The 23,304-nt window shown below is 38.7% G+C and overlaps 1 protein-coding gene across 3 annotated transcripts in view; it reads left to right on the top strand.

Annotated features, from left to right (window-relative positions):
- The window catches only part of LOC118897397 (contactin-associated protein-like 3), a 100,329-nt gene that overhangs the window by 36,552 nt on the left and 40,473 nt on the right, over positions 1-23,304 (top strand). For all 3 annotated transcript variants that reach the window (XM_036856566.1, XM_036856567.1, XM_036856565.1), the window contains 4 exons: positions 5,373-5,479; positions 8,672-8,791; positions 19,256-19,453; positions 23,066-23,222. In XM_036856566.1, the coding sequence (XP_036712461.1) occupies positions 5,373-5,479; positions 8,672-8,791; positions 19,256-19,453; positions 23,066-23,222 (582 nt within the window). The remainder of the gene's footprint in view (positions 1-5,372; positions 5,480-8,671; positions 8,792-19,255; positions 19,454-23,065; positions 23,223-23,304) is intronic.

Raw genomic sequence — 23,304 nt, 5'->3', positions numbered from 1 at the left:
CAGGCTACATAGCTCTTTTCAGGTTCTTTTTGGGCTCAGGTGTTTGCTGTCTAGAGCACCCCCAGCCATGGATGGTGCTGATGGGGTCACTTTTCTCACTTCCACTGCCTTTGGCCCAACATTAATCTTCTAGATGCTAAATGTGACACTGTGCATCATACATCTTGGGGTTCTTTTTAATAGAAAATAACGCATTTAGAAGAAAATTAATTACCACAAACTTTAAGTTCTTATTTATGAAAAAAAAAATCTTATCCCAAAACATTTCTAGGTGAACTATGATATTCTTTATCACAGAGCAGTCATTTTCACTGCGTTAAAAAGTATGGAATCTATTCTAGTATGATTTTAGAGAGTTCCAACGTGTCAAAATGAAAGGCAAGAAGTTACTTTGTTCAAACGAGGGGTAAAGGGGATGGGCCCTGCTCGGGTCAAGCCACCCTTTCAGTCCAATGGGGTTCTTCGGTAACATGATCTGAAATGCCACCACTCCTAATAGTCTGTGACTTTGCTATAGACTGTCCTGTTCTTTGACTGTTGTAGTAATTTGCTGACTGTCAAGGTATGGATGCCCCATCGTAAACCTCTCCAGAAAGATAAATAAGTCGGGCACCATTTATTCCACACGTGAATCTCAACTGGCCCAAGCTGATTTTGAAATTCACAGTCTTAAGGTTGACAAACTGTTCTGAAATTTGTCAGAAATTAAAAATAAGCAGATCCAGGAAAAATTTCAAAAAATCTATTATGTATCATTTTATTTCTTTTTAAAGTAAAAGTGAGTTTGCCTATTTCCAGTTCTTACTGACAGTTGAAATTTTTCCATATTTTTCCAAAGAAAACCAAAATAGTTCTTTGGTTAGATCTACTGGAATTTCAGTGTCTGGCAGTGTAATTTGTGCAGTAGTAGAGGAGAAAAAAATATCATAAAATAGCCAGATGCTCCCTTTCATCTTTTGTTTTTCCTACTTTCCTTTTAATGATGTTTGTTTTACCTTTTCTGATTTGCAGATAAGTGGCTGTTGGGGAGCCGACTGGGATGAAACAGGGGTGTACGTTGCTCTCTGGGTATTTCTACATGTTCATTCTGTCCTGTTTTCTAAGCAGAGACCCTATCATTGGTGTGAATCTCTCTTTTTCTTAATACACTTTGTGGTAGTTTGTTATGGCAATAATAGAAAAATAATATAACATTTATATAAAATTATGTATAAATTTATAAATCTATACACACACATATTTTCTTTCTCTAAGGTGAGATTTTGAATACATTTTAGTTTTATATACTTGCCTGTATTAAGTCCCTCACAATGAACATTTTTTAATTAATACACTTTATTTTTTTTTAATATTTTGGGAACTGGTGGGTTTTTTTTTTTTTTAAGTATTTGTTTATTTATTTATTTATGGCTGTGTTGGGTCTTCGTTTCTGTGCGAGGGCTTTCTCTAGTTGCGGCGAGCGGGGGCCACTCTTCATCGCGGTGCGCGGGCCTCTCACTGTTGCGGCCTCTCTTGTTGCGGAGCGCAAGCTCCAGACGCGCAGGCTCAGTAATTGTGGCTCACGGGCCCAGCTGCTCCGCGGCACGTGGGATCTTCCCAGACCAGGGCTCGAACCCGTGTCCCCTGCATTGGCAGGCAGATTCTCAACCACTGCGCCACCAGGAAAGCCCAATACACTCTTTATTTTTTAGAGCAGTTTTAGGTTTGCAGAAAGTATAGAGAGTTCCCCTTTATCTCCTCTCTTCCCAGTCTCCTCTCACACAGTTTCTGTATTATTAACATCTTGCATCAGTGTTGTACATTTATTACAATTGATGAACCGATATTGATACATTCTTATTAACCAAAGTCCACAGTTTACAAGTTCACTCTTTGTGTTAAACAGTTCTATGGGGTTTTACAAATGCATAATGTTATGTCTTCACCATTACAGTATCGTACAGAATAGTTTCACAGCCCTAAAAATCTCCCATGCTTCACCTACTCAATCCCCCTCCCTTCCCCCAACCCCTGGCCTGGAAATCACTGATCTTTTTACTCTCTTCATAGTTTTGCCATTTCCAGGATGTCATATAGTTGGAATCGTGCTCTACGTAGCCTTTCATTTTGTAATATGCATTTAAGGTTCTTCCATGTCCTTTGTGGCTCATTTGTTTTTAGTGCTAAATAATATTCTGTACCACAAGTTCATCCATTCACCTACTGAAGGACATCTTGGTTACTTCCAGGTTTTGGCAATTAACAAAGCTGCTGTAAACATTTACGGGCAGATTTTTGTGTGGGAGTAAGTTTTCAACTCATCGGAGTAAATACCAAGGAGTACAATTGCTGGATCATTTAGTAAGAAGATGTTTAGTTTTGTGAGATACTGCCAAACTGTCTTCCATTTTGCATTCCCACCAGCAATCAATGAGAGTTTCTGTTGTTCCTCATCCCTGCCAGTATTTGGTGTTGTCAGTGTTTTGGATGTTTGCTATCCTAATAGGTCTATAGTGTTATCTCATTGCTTTAATTTGCATTTCTCTACTGACATATGATGCTGGGAAGCTTTTTATATTTTTATTTGCAATCTTGATACCTTCTTTGGCCAGGTGTCTGTTCAGATCTTTTGCCCTGGGTTTTAATTGGTTATGTCCTTATTGTTGAATTTAAGAGTTCTTCCTATATTTTAGATACCAATCCTTTGTTAGATACGTGTTTTGCAAAAGTTACCCTTTAGTCTATAGCTAATCTTTTCATTCTCTTAGTGTCATTCATAGAAAAGAAGTTTTTAATTTTACTGAAGTCCAAATTATCATTTTTTTCTTTTGTGGACTGTATCTGAAAAGTCATTGCCAAACTAAGGTCACCTAGATCTTCTCCTATGTTATATTCTGAGAGTTTAACTGTTTTGCATTTTACATTTTAAAATTCTAAGATCTAGTTTGAGTTCATTTTTGAGAAAGATGTAAAGTCTGTCTTTGTTATTATTTTTTGTGCATGTGGAGACCCAGTTGTTCCAGCAGTTATTTGTTGAAAAGACTGTCCTTTCTCCAGGGAGTTGCCTTTGCTTCTTTGTTAAAGATGAGTTGATTATTTTTGTGTGAGTCTGTTTCTGGGCTTTCTAGTCTGTGCCATTAATCTATTTGTTCTTTTGCCAGTGCTGCACTGTCTTGATTACTGTAGCTTTGTAAGTCTTGAAGTTGGGTAGTGTTATTAGTCCTTTGACTTTTTTCTTCTTCAATATGTTTTTGGGTCTTTTGCCTTTTCATATAAACTTTAGGATCAGTTTGTTGATATCCACAAAATTACCTGCAGGGATTTTGACTGAGATTCCCTTGAATCTATAGATCAAATTGGGAATAACTGATATCTTGCCAATTTTGAGTCTTACTATCCATGAACATGGAATATCTCCACTTATTTAGATTTTCTTTGTTATACTTCATCAGAATTTTGTAACTTTTCTCATATAGATCTTGTATATGTTTTGTTAGATTTATGTCTAAGTATTCTATTTTTTTGCATAATGCTAATGTGTTGTGTTTTTCATTTTAAATTTCAATTGTTCATTGTTCATTTATAAGAAAGAATCCTGCAGCTTTGCTATCATCACTTATTAGTTTCAGAAGGTTTTTGTTGATTATTTGAGATTTTCCACATAGACAGTCATGTCATCTGTGAACAAAGATGGTTTTATTTCTTCTTTCCCAATCTTTGTACCTTTTATTCCTTTTCTTGTCTTATTGCATTAGCTAAGACTTCCAGTATGATGTTTGAATAAGAGTGGTGAGGGCAAATCTTTGCTTTGTTCCCATACTTAGAGGAAAGCATCTAGTTTCTCACCATTAAATATAATGTTGCTGTAGGCTTTTGGAGGTTTTGTTTGTTTGTTTGTTTGTTTAATCAAGTTGAGGAAGTTCCTCTCTATTACTAGTTTGCCAAGGTTTTTTGTTTGGTTGGTTTTATTTTTATTTTATCGTGAATCAGTGTTAGATTTTGTCAAATACTTCTTCTGCATCTATTTATGTGACCAAATGGTTTTTCTTCTTTAGCCTGTTTATGTGATAGGTTATAATAATTTTCAAATTATTTTTTTCAAATTTTGGAGCAGACTTGCATACCTGGAATAAATTCCACCCAGTTATGTTGTGTATATTTTTTATACATTTTTAGATTCAATTTGCTATTATTTTGTTGAGAATAGCATTTATTTTTGATAATGAAAAAATTAAGTAACATTCTTGCAATTAAAAATTTTAATCTTATAAACAAACATTAAACTCTCACTTTCAGTTTCAAAAAGTGAGATGTAACAATGTCCATGAGATATAAGTGGTTATTTGGTTTACCTGAGTGATTTTGTGGTTTATTCAATTAAGTGGGGGAAAAAATAACAATAAATCCCTTAGTCTTAAGTGATCTCTAAATCTAATTCCTAGAGGCATCATCAGTCTGATCTAAAGTACATGACATTCAGAACCCCTGGCACTGTGATGCTATATGGATAAAGAGTTTCTTCTTTTTCCTGACTTCCTTCCTTCTCTTTAAAATATTTCCTTATGTACTAAGTCAACATGGTAACATATTACAATGTGGTATACATATATCAGTTAGCTTTGGCTGTGCAATAAATTATCTTTAAAACTTACTAGCTGAAAACAACAACTGTTTGTTTATCTCACAATTCTGTATTTGCTGCTGGGCTCTCTCTCATGCATCTGTGGTTGCCTGGGGGATCAGCTGGCAGCTGGTTGACTTATAATCCCCTCAGTCACTTGTCCTGTGGTTTGAACCTACAGGGGTGACTAGACAACCTGAAAAAGCCCAGGTTTTTTCATGTGGTTGTGCTTTCAGGGTTCAAAACTCAGTAAGAGAGCAAGCCCACTGCCCAAGCACTTTTCTATCCTCTGCTGTGTTCATTTGCTAATGCCTCATTGATCCAAGCAGGTCATATGCCCAACCCAGATTCAAGGTGAAGTAAGCTACACTTTTTGATGGAAGTATCTATAGGTCACACTGCAAGGACATGGAAGCAGGGATGGGAAATGTGCTGTCTATGGCCATTGCAAGCAATTTATATCCCTGTCATGTATGAAATTAATCTTGCCTTATTTGTGAAAAAGCAAACACATTTTCTGATGTAATGAGATGTGTAGAAAATTTGTCTGTCACAAATACATGACAGTTGGTAGCATCTAATGGATTTTTTAGTCTATGATTGATATTACATTTGGAAACCTTGATGACAGACACAACAAATTTTGTTCATGTTGAAATTTTTCTGGTCAAGTCACTGTTTTTATCTGTCTTTCATTACAACATATTAATATTAAGATACACATTTATCATGACCAAGTGTGGGAAATAGTGCTGTGTCTGTCTTCTTCTAGGTGTTTGCCCAGCTATTGTGAACATGGGGGTGAATGTTCCCAGTCCTGGGACACCTTCTCCTGCAACTGCGCACACACTGGTTACACCGGTGCAACCTGCCATTCCTGTAAGCCTCACACTTCATTCATTCTCCTTTCTGTTCTGATTGCCATGTAGTTCTATTTTTCTTTCCATTATTTTGTGTATATGTGTGTGTGTGTAACCATGTGCTAGAAAGCAACAACAAAATATAATTATTTTAGACACTAATTTTTGTCTGGTTTATTTTTCATCAAATTTATTTCCTATTGATGATAAGGCAGCTAACAGAAATACATATATCATAGGATAGAAAAAAATAGTAGGCAAAGGAAAATAAGTATAGGAAAATAAAATATAGTCAAAGGATAAATTAAATCTAGATCTCATGATATTATATCTTGTTCTCTTCCTCGAGCAGAATCCAATTTTAGTTCTCAAGCCCTGTCTACCTAAGTAAAAAGCATGAGTTAGTAGATTCTCGATATTTATAAAATTAAACAAGAAAAGTCTCAGAAGAAGTGCAGGATGGGAGCTAACACGGTAGGGCTTCTAGGCATCAGTGACAAGCCAGGCAAATGCTCAGGTCCGTTGCAATCTTGATGTTCTCTGATGATGATGGTGGTGGTGATGATGATGATGATGGAACTTACTGGAACTTACCATGTATTTGCACGATTCTAGTTCTCTGCATGTTTCAACTCCTTTAATCCTCAAAACAACTCTAGGAGGTAAATGTATTTTTATCTACATTTTACACCTGAGGAACGAGAGAGGCTAGGTTGTTTACCCAAGGTCACATTCTCCATCTCCTCTCAGTGTTGTTTCTTCTGTCTAGAACACCAGTCTCTTTTCTGAAGAATTATTCTTTCAACTTTAAAGCTAACAAAACTTTATTGACTGCTAATCTATTAGCTTATGACAGAGCCTCTGAAATGCCCTTGGTCTTCTAATTATTGGCTCTTGTATATGTTTTCCTTTTAGTTTTTCCCTATTTGTGTGTCACTGCTGATATTTCTGAATCCCTTCTCTGGTAGCACCCCTCTCTCTGGGTCTTTAGAGAGAGAGAGAGCATGATATGAAAATTCACAGATCTCACCATGTTCAGTCCCTCCTACTGGGAGAATACATTGCACTTTTAAAAACTCTTCCCTGTGAATTATTTAATTTTATTTCCACATATGGGAGAAAAGCAAGAGTTTGGACTGACATAAATTTGTCTTTATGGCAAGTGAATCCCAGCGAGGCAGGCATCGGTGTTGGGATGAGAGCCCTGGGTCCTCAGCCCTGAAGGTTCCACAGAGGAGCTCAAAGCATCTTAGAAGACAAAGGGAGGTGACTTATGCCCTAAACATCCCATAAGTTCAACCAGAGCAATTCCACCTGCAACTCTATTTACTGTACTAGTGCCAGGTGAGAATTTCCCAGGGTAACTCTTCATTTGAAAAGAGCTGGACATCTGGGAAACTTGAGGCTAAGTGACTTGGCCAAGTCACAGTTAGGAATGGGGTGATCTCTTCCTTAGAGTGTCCTGCATCATACTTAGCAAGGTGTCTTCTATGAAGCAGATATCTGCTGAATATTAATGAGTAAGAAATATGGCTAAAATGCTATCAGTAACTGTGATCTAAACATCGTTCTAAACAACACTGATTTTAAAACTAACATATATATATATATCTGTTATATATATGTAGGGTGTTTCATTTGTGCCCCATGATTTGGTCTAATAACTGAATTGACTTTATTGGGATCATCTTACTGGTAAGCTACATGAAGATGAGATATTGCCAAATCAAAATAAATGATCACGAGACCATTATTTTTGGGTCTAAGTGCACAATTAATACATGTGTACATTCGTGTTTAAAGCAAGCTTTCTCCTAGTCATTCCTCCTCTACTCTTGTTTCCTAGGCAATTCCAGCCCCAACCCAAACACAAACACTGCTATCAATTTTCGTGTATCCCTCTGGACACTTTTCTAGGTGGTCATGAGCATATGTATTTATAGAAATGTAAACATGAGCAGCCAAAATGCACGCATGGTGGAAAAGCAATCCATATTGTCTCTGTGTCCATCAGTGTAGATGGTAGTAGCCGTGACATTGATTTGGGACAATCTGATACATTTGACACTTGGCCATGTTTAACAAAAGGATGTTTACCTTTGTAAAACCTCTGGACAAAAAGCATTCCCTTCATGTTCTTTTTCTTTGAGATGAGAGAAAAACAACCCCTCGATCTCTCCCTGGGTTTTTGTTGATTATTTGAAATAGGCAAAGTTAGAAGTGTAGATAATCCAGTCATTGTAGCATGGCATAAAGCCATATCCTACTCGGATCACTCCATTTTGTGGATCTTGCCTAACCACCACCTGAGTCTGTCTGTGTGGATGCCAAATCTGATTGTTAGAGCTGGCTTAAAGATCCAGTCCATCACTCTGCCAGAATCAGTGCTGCATTTCTGTCCCAGCAGCCATTAGTGGCTTTTCGGGTTTTCAAAGGGTTTTTCCTGTCAAGGCAGCGAGTGATGCACACTGGAGATGTTACTTGGTTGATCACTCATTTAAATGTCTTCTGAGTATTAACTGAGTCCATCATCTGCAGATGCTAATCACTTGCCTTGTACACAGCGAAACATTTATTGTACATGTGGAAAATTCAATTATGAATTAAGATAAATTGAAACTATAAAGAGATATTTCATAGATATTATATATATTTCTTTGAATTTCAATTTTCTTGAATTATTTGCAAAGCATTTAAGGATGTTTCTTTTTAAAGCAAACTTTAAAAACTGAATGAAGAAGAGTTGCTGATTTGTGAAATTCATCTCATTGAAAAAAATGCATTTCACATGTAAATTGTTTTAAGTAAACAAAGGGTATAATTAGAGTAATTTATGAAATAACATGATTATTTAGATAAAAGCAGATGATTTAGGGAGATTAAGCCAATGCACTTCAGGTGCTTAGGTATTATGAAACAAAAAAGAATTAGACAAGAGTAAATCCAGTCACCACAATTTTGAAAAGAATCCTGTGTTTCTAGAACATACAGGATTCAGATCCACATGTCCCACAGTGATACCTCCTAAAATCTTTCACTCCGTGCTGCAGAATCTTCACTCTATCTGATTGAAACAGGGAAACATTCCTCTAAAGAAAACGTCCCTGAGAGCAATGCAGAATGAGTGTCACTGGGGAAAGTATCACTTAATTCACAACATGGAGGGATCCATCCCACTGTAGCTCCTGTCTGAGACCCGTGTTCTTTGCAGCTCTCTACGAGCAGTCATGTGAAGCCCACAGGCACAGAGGAAGCTCTTCAGGGCTCTACTATATCGACTCAGATGGAAGTGGCCCGCTGGGACCATCCCTTGTATATTGCAACATGACAGGTATGCTAATAAGCCTTTTTTATGACAGTTAAACTCATGTAAATACTTGCTGTGCATGAAAAACCCAGATGGGGAAAGTAGAGTTTACCTACTGGCAGCTTTATGTAGATGTGCATTTTGATTGTAATTGTAATATGATTGCTCAGAAGTATTAAACATAATGTTCTAAAATAGTTAAGAGGTGGCAATTAAACGTTATGTTCTTTCTTTGTGCAAAATTAACAATAACTCTTTGCTTATTAATCTGAAACAAAAAAGGATAAACTTTATTTCTTAGTTCATGTCAATAAATGCCAAAGACTTAGGAGAATATTCACTTTTCAAATTTATGAAAACATCCATTTGTATTCTTTTGAATCTGTAATCACATGAGTTTATCTAGGAGATAATAAATGTTTCTAAAGTGTATATACTTCAAGTAATAATATTATTCTTGTGCAACTGTATAAATAATATTTTATTTTCCTTCGAAACCTAATTATATGTTAAAGGACTTGTTTACGACATATTGTTTATGATGCCTTTAATTCTTTGAAACTTTTTAATTTAACATCTCCGCCTAAAGCATAGGACCACAAAGGACCAAAGCATCCACTTTAATGAATGACAGCTGCCCTGATGGAATTGATACAAATTCTTTATACCTCTTCTGTACCTGTATCTATGTGTGTCTGTACCCATAACTTTTCCACCATGCTCGCATAACATTTTACCAATAAAAAGAGGACAAACCTCCAAGAAAACTTTCTGTTACTCTAGCAGTGTAGACCTAACAGGTACTTCAACAACCACAGAATTTGACTCTGCAAATTCTGAGCTAATGATCAGAAAAAAATCAACTATAGATGGTTCTAAGGCAACTATAACTTAGTTATAATTTTGTTCTTCTGTTATTATGGCTACATGTCACCCTTACAGGGTTGCAATTCTCACAAGGAGGGAATTATTTATGGGTAAATTTATGATGATGCTTTGTGAGTAGCTTACAATCCTGGTGTGGTTTTTTACCTACTACCATTTCATACATGAAACAAAATCTGAGCATTTTGGCAGTGGTTAATCATATGATTAGATCTGAATTTAGTCAAATATATCTTCCAGTCCCAAAACTACCCCCAAAGTTGGTACAGAAAATGCAAGGACTTGCAGGGCATTGCACTAGGTGTGAGTATGGCTCTTTTGGGCTTTGGGGTAAACATTTTATCATAAATACTTACCAAAATATTGCAGTGTGATGACAGAGTTAAATACATTGGCTTACTTTTACTGAAAAATGTGTGATCAGTGAAATATGTTAGGAAACAGCCCAGGGGATCATTCTAGATATACTGCACTCCAGTGGTTTACAACAGGCCTTCAAGTGATTTCAATTCCTGCTTTGATTTTCTTTCATTACCATGGCTCAAGCGAATGCCAAGAACAAAGAAAGCTAAATAAGGTTGCTAGCATCCCAATAAAACATTTCCCTTTATCAATTAAGTTCTTAATTATCACAGAATAGTCTAGGGCATGTTAAAGATTTTCATACATTTTATCTTGGGTTAATTCTATGAGCAGAGTTCCATACACACTGAAAAATTCCAAGATTCTAGAAAGGTGGAAATAATCCCAACTGGCACATTCCAAAATGAATGAAGTTTCAATGACTGAAGCTATTTTGTTAATAGTTAACTATTGGCAGGCTGAGGTCAAGTTTATAAGGAAAGGTATTTGCTGCGAAGAGGAATAACTGAGAGATGAGGGCCCGATCTTCTGCAGTTTATGGTTGTAATAAAAGAAAGATATTTTAGTCATGCTAGTGAACACGCGGTCTAGGCTTTCCCCATGAAGCTTTAGTTGTGCATATTTATAAAGCCCCTTTGGAATGTGTAACTATCTCAAAGGTGTTTTGTTTTAATGCTAATTTGATACCATAGCTGATGTATTTTGATTCCCTGCAATTGCTGTTACCTTTTCAGAGCGAACCTTGGCCCCTACCACCAGAGACAAGAGTAGTTACCATCAAAATGCAAAGAGCCAGTAAAAACAGATGCCCAGCTTTTGATTTCAGGTAACTTAGAATAATACCTGATGATATACAAGCAGGTTTTTCTTACATTAGAGATGAGAAAGAACCTCTAAATAAGGGAGGGAAAAGGCGAAATCTACTGATTAACCCTCCTGGTCGGTTTAGACACACGATGGCCTTGAAAACTGTCTGCTGAGGATGTGAATCATTTCCTTCCCCGGGTGACCTGAAGAAACGTCCAAGTAAAGGCACAAAACTGAAGAGTTGCAAAAAAGCTTCTGACAACATTGAACACATGTGTACTCAGCGCCTGCCCCGAGCCAGGCACGGCTGTGGCCACAGCAGGGAGTGAATCTGAACACCTCCCTCCCCTGGTGGGGGGTGCTTTCTGGGGTGGGGAGCCAGATCATTGACAGAAGTGAATCAAATACTTGGCATGTTGGAAGGTAGCAGGTGTTGTGAAGAAGAACAAAGCAGGGAACAGGGTCACAGACTGTAGAAGGATGGGTTACAGTTTTAAATAGAGGGATCAAGAAAGGACTCAGTTGGAAAGTGACATTTGTGCCAACCACATCAAAGAAGCGACCCTGAGAAAACCTGAGGTGGAGCCTTCAAGGGGAGGGAGGAGGCAAGTGCCGAAGGCCTGCAGCCATGGGGAGCTGGCATGTGGGACAGACTCAGGTGGAAGGACTAGAACGTGGCCTTTCCTCAAGTCACGTGGCTGGAAAGGGGCTGGTCCAGGATTCACACCAGCTGTGCTGTTTGGGCCTTTAACCATCACGGTGCACTAAGAGGAAGCAAGGAGACTAGTTAGGACGTTGCTCTAGTAATTGAGCCAGGATGGTGGTGGTGGGTAGCAGGCTGGGAGCAGAGGAGGAGGAGGAGAGAAATGTTGAGTTAGAGCCCGTGGACTAACCGATGGAGAGAAAGAGAGGCATCAAGCAGGGCTCCTGTATTTGGATCCGAGCCCTGGAAAGAAGGTGCAGGTATTATTCACAGAGATGGAGAATTCTTGGGAAGGACCATGTTTGTAAGGAAAGACCAGGATTCCAGTTGTAAATAGGTGAGGTTTGGGTTGCCTATTGGTCATTTAGTTAGATAGTGGAGATCTGTTGGTTATAAAACAAGTGTAATGTATCTTCTTAAAGCCTACTGGGTGGTTATAACATCCTTGGCAATACAACCTTTTAAAAATATAATTTGGAGTGTGACTTTACAAATTAATTTAACCTGACCAGAGGGCTCCTGTTTGCTTTACTGTCACTATCCAGCAGGATAGAGCTTCTCCAGGTCCCTACATGTTTGTTCCCCAAGGGGAAGCTCTGCTTTCCACAGCCAGATTCTTCGGGGCGGCATCCCAGGAGAGGCTGTATTATTATTAAGCTTCTCTAGAGATGCTTATGTGCACATGGGTTTAGAAAGCACTGTCGTGTAGCTGAGGATCTTTGGTTTTAGCGGGCACAGGCTACTCTATCGTCCAAAAAATTAAAATGGAAAGGGAACAAAGGGCATCACAGAATGGAGAAATAAAACCAATGCAGATGTAAAATTTTGGTGCCGCTACTCATTTCACGGTCCAAGCAATTATCCTGTTGTTCCTATTTATATAGGTTGCTGTGGGTGAGGTTTAATGATCCATCACTGAATCCCTGTGGCTCTGATGCATCCACAAATGCAACAGGAATGGTTCACATATATTAAGATAAAGTATGAGACATTAATTCTCTAAATTAAATATCTTCTAAACTCTCTAACGTAATCTTGGAAAGCTTTAAGAGCTGTAAGGTGTGTATGTGTGTGTATGTGTTTGTGTAGGGATTCATGAAAATTATTGCTAATAATTTAATGATTTATATTGATGTGTAAATGTCTATTATTAAAGCATACTTAATAACTATATATCTTCATATTACATTGCAAATGAACAAACATTACATAGAGATTATTGTATCACAATGCATTTTGAGTAATTAAAGGTTTTTAGAGAAGTTTATAGTTGCCTAGCTCTCATGTAAAACTCCTGAAATTAGTATATTCTTGTTCTATGTGAAAAGATCAATGTCGTAAGGGTTCCATAATTATGACTGAGATGGAACATCAAATGGATTATGAGACACACACACATACCCAAGATGGAGAGCAGGAGTTAACTACTTCAGTGACGATTTCCAAATACTATTAAATACCAAGGATTTTTATTAAACTCAACACCATAAGGAAAGCAATGTGCTGAAGACAGAGAAACACACAGGCCAGTCCAAAGACCAGTGACTACCTCCAGCAGCTAGACAACAAAATATTTAATGAAAATTTTTTTAAATCCAGATTTTTCCTGGGGAAAATCCAAGGAATGAACCAAAGTTACATCTAAATGGTCCTTACTGCCCAGGGGTCATATGAGGTGCCCCCTGACAAATCTGCTTATTGATAGAGGAAGATCTTAGGGTCCTGATTCTGTTCTTCCAACCTGGAAATATGTCCACTATGAAAAATTTGCCTTCTCCATGATGCTGTGATGCCTGTGGACAATTAAACACCCTCTAATTATTAAAAAACAAGTACTAACACTTGGAAAAATATACAAAAAACAGAATTCTAAACCAATGGTTAAAATTATATCCTTGGAATAAAGATGCAGATGTAGAGCATGGACTTTAGGACACAGGGAGGGGGAAGGGGAAGCTGGGACGAAGTGAGAAAGTGGCATGGACATATATACACTACCAAATGTAAAACAGATAGCTAGTGAGAAGCAGCTGCATAGCACAGGGAGATCAGCTCAGTGCCTTGTGACCACCTAGAGGGGTGGGATAGGGAGGGTGGGAGGGAGATGCAAGAGGGAAGAGATATGGGGATATATGTATATGTATTCCTGATTCACTTTGTTATAAAGCAGAAACTAACACCACTGTAAAGCAATTATACTCCAATAAAGATGTTAAATAAATAAATAAACTTAAACTTGCCTAAAAAAAAATCAGATTTCAGAATGAAAAAAAAAAATTATATCCTTGGTAATAGCCTTCAAAAATGTAGTACTAGGACACACTCTGCATGTATTTTTTAGTACCTTTAGTACAGAGACAACCAAAACAAGACAAAATAGTAAGCTATTTTGAATGGACTGCTTGTGCAATTTGTTGACGGACCTATTGCCTAAGAAACAAAACATAACTTCTTTGATGGCAAGATGAGGAAGGCCAATGGCTCTACTCACTGAGAGAGATAGAACTGTTTGTGCCCACCCTAAACCCAGGGTAGTTGTTTGCTATTTTCATAGTTGTGAGGTTCAGAAACTGCTTCTCAGACCTTGCATTGTGAGAATGATCGTCACAGAAAGAAGATAGGTTGCAGTCAGAGCAGTGATTCAACGTCCAGTCCATAAAAATCACCTGGAGGCTTGATGAACAAGCTGAGGACTGGGTCTATGGCATCCCTGCCCATTGCACCTTCGGATCTTGATTTATTGACTCAACAAGTTAATAATCCAGATTTTTTTACTCATTATTATTGCTGAGTCACTTGCCTTTATGCAAACCAAGCAATTGTGTTTCTTTTCTTTTTTTTTTAATTGAGGCATAGTTGATTTACAATGTTGTGTTAGTTTCAGGTGTACAGCAAAGAGATTTAGTAATACATACATATATATCTATTTTTTCAGATTTTTTTTTCCTTATAGGTTATTACAAAATATTGAGTATAGTTCCCTGTGCTATATAGTAGGTCCTTGTTGGTTATCTATTTTATATATAGTAGAGCGTAAATGTTGAATCTAAAAAAAATGATACAAATGAACTTATGTACAAAACAGAAATAGACCCACAGACATAGAAAACAAACTTATGGTTACCAAAGGGGAAGAAGGGGGGATAAATCAGGAGTTTGGGGCTAAAATATACACAAGTGTGTTTCTTAAACATCCTTTTCCCTGTGTCAAAAATTGTGTCAGGCCTCCAGCACTGTGGTTTAGCAAAGGGCAGTCAGCCCAACTGCTTTACACATAACTCATGTCATTTTTTTAAAAGCCCTCTATAGAATGGGTATTGATTCATACACCTACACCATGAACCTGCATCTCTTTTATCCTGGCTTTTGCCTAGAAAGAACCCTTCCTGCCCCCACTGGGGGTACATTTTCTGGCCGGCCTCCTGCAGCTTGTAAAGGTAGTTCCTAAAACAGGCAGCCTAGCGTGGTTGGCAATGCAGAGTTTCTAGAGCAGGTCCTGTCACTGTGCCCAAAGGGAAAAAAGACAAATGCTTCAGGAAAGTTTATTTTCCTGCTTTTCTGTCAGCCACACAGTCTGCCCTGGCCTTATGGGTGGACAAAGTGAATGGTCTTGATGAACAATAAACATATAGATGTTCAGAGAGCAGTTAGGCCAGCAGCATGCTTGGTTCATTGCCTTAGCATTCAAAGGCGACTAGACAATAGCGTTCAGTCTTTAGATGCTGCCTGGTCCACTTTTCCCATTTACCAAATATGGAATTGGAGGCTCAGAGGATTTTTTTGACTTTTCCAAGACCATCGATTGTAACGCATATCTCTTATTAACCTGTACCCTGTCCATATCTAATTTTATAAGTGCATATATAATGTACTCTCTGAGGAAATTACTTTGCTCTTGTGTTGTGTGGTAGGCTGATAAACAAGGGGAAGCACTAATAATATCTCCCAGTAACTGAGCTCTTGGGAGGTTTCAGGCGCGGGGCCAAGTACACATACATGTTGCCTCAAGACAATATATGTCGTGTTGAGTAAGTGTCAATTCATGTTAAATAGCAGATGCCTACCCTTATGAATGAGCAGACACACAAAATTGTATTCAGTGTGACCTAGTAAATGAAAAGATCACCCTCTGAAATCCTAGGGAAGAAGGCTGTGAAGTAGCTGCATTCCCTTGAGGATATCCGGTTGTATCTTATAGCATTTTCTTGTGTTCAGAATATTAAAATAAATCATGAAAAGCCTCAAGGCCCCAGATCTGTGGCAGCCCTTATGAGGGTCTTCATACAAATAGTGATCAAGAGGGCCCACAGGTGTGGGGCTGGGATGAGTGCCACCTCCGGGCCCTCCCAGGGCCTGGAGACTGTCTGCTTAGAGCTGTCGTCTCTCCCCTTCAATAAAACACACACACCAGTCATCCTTGGCTTTGACAAACAGATGACATGGCAGGGCCCAGGGCCTCTGAGATCTAGGGCAGGGCCAGGTGAGAGCTGACCGTTGTCTTCCTCAGGGCACCCATTGGACATTCAGAGCAGCGCAGTTGGCCATTCCCAGCACTATGGGCACATAAATGCCCAGGATCTAGTTCTATTTTCTTCTGGAGTCTTTTCATTGGAAATATAGTAGAGGGCTCAGATGGGTAAGGCACTCTGGGAAGGTTACAGACCTCAGCACTCTTTGAGAACTTTACCTACTCAGAAAGCTCAGCGACTCACGCTGGGTTGCTTAGAAATGTGTGGCAAAGTTACATAGTTTTGTGAAGTTGGGCAAGTGAATTTTTCTAGACTCCCGTTTCCCTTATCTGTGTGGCCAGAGGGTTGGGCTGGATAAAAGGTTGTAACAGTGTTTCTCTCTGGATAGTAACACAGAGGGAGAAATTCTGAGAAGGCTGTTGTGGGTCTCTATTGTAATATTCAGATTATTTTTGTGGATCCAGGAATGGCTGCTAGTGTTTACATCAGTCTGTCCTTATTTATCATCCTGAGTGCATCTTCTTGACCAGCTTTATCTGGAGATAGATGTGACAAGTTAAATCATTTGGCATACTGCCTTCCCAGTCTTCTCAGAATGTGTACCCTCTTCCCATCAGAAGAAACAGAGGCAGCTGGCTTCATTTCCAAAGAGGTGGTGTTTGGACACAAATTGGACTTCATTTCAGGCATCTGTGGGAGAAGGGATTTTTGCCTTTACTTTCCTCGAGGTCAATTTCCAGATCATGAGCGATGGTCCCACAAAGTATAAAGGCATCATATTTTTCGTGAAGTCTTTTTTTCTCAGGGAGATTGAAATAAGCATAGCAGATATGCTTTCAATGTGTGTTTACCTGAATCTGTGGAATAAAGATCTGGTTCTTTTTCCATCCAACCACTTGTTTTGCTATGAAAGACTCCTTGTATAGTTCAGAGGTCTATTATAAAGTGTAGGAAGCGTTGCCAATTGCAAAGTGGATCTAAGTTGGCAAAACAAACAGAAGCAGGAGGATGTCATATGATATGGTAAGTCAATGTCATTATTTATATCCTGCTTACAAAACCAAACCAGCAAGTTAACTTGGCTGCAGGTTCATTTGTCCGAGCAAACGGTCAACCAGGTGCCACCAATGGTCACCCTGCTCCTGTGCAGAGGAAAGGCTCCAATGAGTTGGATGAACACGTTCTGATAGGGTCTAATTCAACAATAGTTCAAAATTCCTGTGTAAATTTGACCACTATTAAAATTAATTACCTCAGATCCAAAATTATGCTTCAGACTACCGTGAATAACAGCTAAGTATTTTTCCATCATGCTGGTCACTTAAATTCCTTAGTCTGTCTCCTCGTGCTTGAAGGCTAAGATTACGTGTCATGTCAAAAGGTTCCTTTCTACTCATAGTTTTGAAATAATATGTTGTGGAATATTAGGGAAACAATGTGTCTTTGTTGGGGTCTTTTAAATAATATTTCTAGAAAGGGCAACCATTTAAAGTATTTTTTCAGAAGGGCAGTTTTGAGGTTCTTTTCAACCTGTCCCTTCTCTCCACTTCAAAAGATTTCTATTATTACACCTTAGCCATGCAAGACCATAAATTTATCATACTGACCACTAGCCTGTATGAACTATTCAGGCACATCATTTTTCTTTGTGCCCTAAGCCATGAAAATAAATGACACAGTGGCATGGGAACTGATGAACTCCTAAGCCTAACACAGTCTTCTGCATGTCCCTGTACCCTCATTTCATTTGATGGAAGAAACCCTGAGGGTGAATGGGAGTAGGTAATTACCAAAACTAATGCCAGACGCATTTAAGTAATTTTCCAGGAAAATGTTGAAATATAAAATGTCTAGTGAAAACATGATTAAGGGAGAAACACAATCTATGGATTTCAAGTTGCCATAGGAACACTCACAGCGCCCTTTAGTGAGCAGACAGGCAGGTGATCTGTTAAGTCTTTTTTCCTAATTGAATATAAAACTGCATTAGTCATGCTGACTCACAGTTTGTTCCTTTTCTTGCTAGTTTTTGCATATTTTGTGATGTTCTTTTCCATAGGCTTTGAATCGGAGGTTTTTCCATGGCCCTTAGCGTTCTTTTCCCTGGATCTCTGGATGTATTTGATGTGTTAAGGGTTTGCAAACACCAGCATGGCTGTAGGTTTTTCCCAGACCCAAACTCTCAGGGCAGGAAAGGAGCAGGGATCTGGGCAGGAAAGGAGCAGGGGACCCCTCACTGAGTTCCATTCAGCATTGTTTTGATTTTTGAACCTTGCTCATGTATTAGCTATTAAAAAATAATAAAAAATAAACTCCACAAGACTGTTTCCTGCCCTTGTAATATGGCGTTTGTGTGGATACTGATCATTTTATCAAATACATATTACAGAGGAAGTTATATGACATGACATTATAAATATAGTTGAATTAAGGCAGCTTGAACTCAGCCTTTTAGCCACTGAGCCATGGGCCTTTTATACTGTGGGAGCTTCTATACATTCATGGTGGGAGGTTATTTTGGGGAAGATAAAAGAAGTCAAGGTGTTTTTCTTCTGTTATAAATATTGTGGAGTGTGCATTGTTTTTTAAATCTCTTTGAAAAATATAGGTAATCAATGTAACAGAAATATGCCAGAATTTTCCAGCAGGCATTCATGTAGCTATGGTTACTGCTAGGAATTGTTATATTAGATACCCCAAGGCACTGTGTCTTTTAGTGCTGGCCATTGAACAAGTTGCTGACACACTATTAGTCAATTTTTGTCAAAAATACTTATTTTCCATTATTTTGCATGATCAAAATAATGGTTTTGTGGGCTCCTTGTTCCTCAAATGTGTCTTTTACACATTTCTTTGATTATCAGAGGAAAAGACGCTCAGTGAGATGAGGAATATGCTTGTTAAAAACGTAAGTATATACTCGATAATCTTTCGCTTTCCTCTTACAGTAATGGAAAGACAAAAATAAAAGCCAAAAAGTTCTGTTTATAACTTTGAGTGTTATAATACAGAATTTAAAAAATTGACCCCCTGACAATGTTGACTATAGTAATGGTAATGCAAATTTCAATAAAGAGAATCCCTACTGTTAACATTTTAAGAATTCCACTCGCTGATTCCGATGTCAAAGAGATCTGATTGCTCCAAAAATAAAAACCTTAATTCAGATAAAAGATGCTTCTGATTTCCATATTTATGTTTAATGATTCCATTCTCATCACAGTCTCCTTTCTCCCTCCCAACCTCTCTTCTGCCCACCAGACACTGCATGGACCTCAGTGCAGCACAATGGCTCCCACTTGGTTAGTGTCAAAAGCTCAAATGGAGAAAGCCCCCATCCTGTGTTTTTCAAGTACACAGCCAGCATGGACCAGCTCCAGGCCATAATTGGCGATGCGGACCGCTGCCAACAGAAGCTGACTTTCCACTGCAAGAAGTCAAGGCTTTCAACTCCCCATGGTGAGTAATCAGAGTAATCAGACATTGTGGGCTGTTGTCCCCACAGGTCACAATGGCCTGCCAGAGATGCATGAGAATCTGTGCCCATAGTGCCCGGATCACATCTGAAGTGACAGGGATACTCTTCTTTGGAGCAAAGACCAAGGTCTTTGCTCAAAGCCAGGAATGATCTGAAGTTTCTCCCTAGACTCAACTGGGCAACTGAGCAGTCAAAGCCTCCTACGGAGGCCCCTGGAATGCTCAGTGCTCATCTGCCATGAAGGGCAGGGACGTCTTAATTCTGTTTTATCTTGGGAAGGATCGCTAACAACAACATGGCTTAGTTATCTGGAGGTGATTATCCCATGAGATTCTTTTTCATAGACAATGCAATTAGTGTCTGGGCTAATTGTTAATTAGGGAACAATGTTGGTATCAACGGCTCTTTCACACAACGTAAGTGCTAATAGTTTATTTCTCATATCTTTTCGTCTTTTGAAAATTCTTATTTTTAGTTTTATATTTTCTTCCTTTGAAAAATCCCATTTTATTGGAATGTGCAACCTCACTGCCTTCATGAAACTGCTCGGTTTTCTGTAGGCTGACCTGCCCCTTCTCTGGTTAGGCATCTGGGGAGTGGAATGAGTAGGGGGCAGTAGGCAGGTCCTCTGAGTTCAAGCTCTTAGGACTTAGACAAGTCCCTGCCACTCAGCAACTATGGGACTCAGGAAATCATTTTCTCTTTTTTGAGTCTTCAGAGCTAAGACACTAACCTTGCCAGAACTTAATTGCACCACATCTATAAATGGCATGAAGTAAATGCTACTTATTTGCATCTCTCCAGTTTATTGAATTTATAGTTAGTGCTAGTGGGTTTAGTACTTACTGTTAGTTGATTGATGCCAAATAGATCGCCGAGCTAAAATTGTATGTCCCCAGAAGAATGAGAAAGCTGCCTCCAAGAGAGTAAATTATTGTTATGGGTTGTCTAACCAGGAAAAACAAGGCAAAGACAGAGTAGTGTTGGAACCAACTACTAACAAAGTCATAAAACACGACCACCCAGTGAGTCATGGAGCAAACTCATACAAACTAGCAGATGGTCTATTCCAGAACCTGGACATGACCCAGATCAGCAAAGGATTCCCGCCTGGAGGGCCAGTGTCTGCCTATTGATTTGCATGTGGTTGCTCAATTGTTAGCCCTTCGATATGTTAATAAATACATAAAACAGCAACAGCAGCAACAAAAACAAATATTTCAACAAGTATTTAATTGGGGCTAGGGGGGAAAGATGGAAAGAGAAAAGACTTATAAACTTAATAAACACCTGCTAAAAAAAACAAAATAAGGGACTTCATTAACTATACATGCTCAAGTTATTTGTATTTCTTATATGCTGCTACTGGAGGATTCTTAGTACGAACTTAATTTAAACAAATTCACTACAGACCTATATATTTCCAGAAGTGCTTAATTAAGGTTGAGTTGAGGCAGGCAAATAGTGTAGCCCAATACACCTTAAAATTGTTGCACTAATTTGCTCGGTATTATCAATAGACACAAATGGGTGTGCAGAGCTTTGATTCTACTCTTGTGCGGAAGGAGTGAAAACAGCAAAGCCTGGGTCCCTCATTAGAAGGTTGCAGTGTGAAAACAGTACAAGGGGACTGCAGTATGGGGAACAAGTAGCTTAGGAATTTTCTAGGGTAGGTTGGGGAATGTCAGTCAAAATTCAGTTTTCTCTCAAGAATTTTCCACTGTTCGAATTCTCAGAAGTTATCAGGAGACTGAGGTGGTGGTAATCTTGAGAGGAGATATAGCAAGTCTGGGGCCTCAGTGCAGCAGCTCTTGTGTAGGTTTTGTTTTCCAGCAGGGCCAGGGAGGGGCAGAGGGCCTAGGATCTTGCTAGGGTTCTGAAATATTTTTCCTTCAGCATCTTTAAGGTCTCTGTGTTACATATAGTTTCAGGGGATATGATTACAGGTGGCTAAAGAGGAAGTTGTATGACAGTAAGTGTTGACTCTAGGAAACCATTTGGTTACCATACTATGAATGCTTAAGGTCATTGAGGATTGTAGCTGTGGCTGGAGAGAAGGACAGTGAACTATGGGCTAAAATAATTGAGGAAGTGGAGCCGTGCACCCTGGTCATTGATATCTCTCCTATTCCTTTTCATTTCAGCCTCTAATTCTTCTTCATATTATGCCTAATTATTTCTTATGCAAATTCTTTAAGTTACTCAAAGGAATCTTGAATGGAGCCACATGCATTTTGTACCTTTAAAAACACTTAATGGTTTTCACTTTAGAGAGAAAAATGTAAACACACGGTAACACATTGGCATATAATGATTTCTCTGCTCTTCAAATTGGTGAAAGAGGATGTTGAATAATTACATTTTTAAGATGGAATTTTGAAAAATATCTATTAAGTACCTATTAAATAATACATTAAAAAGATATTCCACCCCCTAAAGATAAGTTTTCAACACATTAAAAAAAAAGATGGTTGATATTGATTTCTTGGCACACATGGCACCCACTGGGCCTGCAGTGCGTGGTAATGAATGCAGTCCATGTGTTTACCAGCTGAGAGGTTGTCAGCAGAAGCAGAAGTCTCATTGAACAGGGAGTCGTAATGAGCAGTGACGATTGTAAGTTAGCGAGAAGTTGTTTCAGATTCTTCGTGGGGGCGTGATGGGGACAATTTAAGAGATTGAAAGAGCACATGAAAATGGACGGGCATCTTTGCAGAATTGATGTCACTTCCGTTTCCCCTCCTGCCCTGATTCTCTGTTTACTAGGGACTCTTTCCCCTCCACCCTCCCGTGTGCGCCCTCTTTCCTGATCATCCTGCCCCAGGTGTACTGTAATCCCACACTGGGGCTTCAGCAGCATCTTTAGCGTAAATGAGCAGTCCTGCAGAGCTGAGGCAGCCTCTGGCCCTGTCACTTAATTATACGTTGCACTGAGGAGGGGAATGTGCTGAAGAGCTGGGTGTAGTTGTCTCGGACCTGCTCAAGCCGAAGACACCTCAGGCATGAAGAAGGCTTATCAGTGCCATTTCTTTAGTTTCCAAATACAGAGCAACCCATTCAGTGTAAGAAGAAGCACGTCTCCAAGAAACTTTTAGGACATGCTAGGAAGTGCATGTCTTAAACACATGCCAGTGTTTTTAGCTAATAAATAAAGTGAAAGAAATCCATATTTTGCATAATAACAGTAAACGTTTTAATGGCATTTTAGGATCTCAGATTTTAGATTCAGTGTGTAAATTACTGTGGTTTTTATTTTGATGACAATTCTTTCTTGAATGTTATTTCCAAAGAAATTATGTAAGTGGAGTCCTCAAGAGAAGTTTGTAGATATCGTGCCTGAATGAGTTAGGGGCTACGTGCTCATTTTCTGATAAAAGAAAAAAATTTGGTGACAACGTAAGTTTTGACATTAAAATATATTTCTTTAAACAGTTGGGAGTCCTCTTAAAAATGATCCTATTGCAGAGTTAAAATATGCTTACTTCTAAAATAGTCTCTCTATGTTTTAAATAGAGGGAAGTAAAGGAACTATATTGGGGAGGCAGGTAGTGGGGGGCAAAGTAGGTGTCACCTTTCTCATACTTGTCTTTCAGATGGAACCCCAGTGAGCTGGTGGGTTGGAAGAACCAATGAAACACACATTTACTGGGGAGGTTCTCTGCCTGATGCTCAAAAATGTACTTGTGGATTAGAGGGGAACTGCATTGATTCTCAATATTACTGCAACTGTGATGCTGACCGGAATGAATGGTGATTTCCATATAATTTCCCTGTGCAAATTGTAATTTTTTTATTGCTTAAACTATGTACCTTAGGCAGACATTGGACACAA

Source organism: Balaenoptera musculus, chromosome 6, assembly GCF_009873245.2.
Source record: "Balaenoptera musculus isolate JJ_BM4_2016_0621 chromosome 6, mBalMus1.pri.v3, whole genome shotgun sequence".
Classification (NCBI taxonomy): Eukaryota; Metazoa; Chordata; class Mammalia; order Artiodactyla; family Balaenopteridae; genus Balaenoptera; species Balaenoptera musculus.
This window is presented reverse-complemented; position numbering and strand designations above follow the sequence as displayed.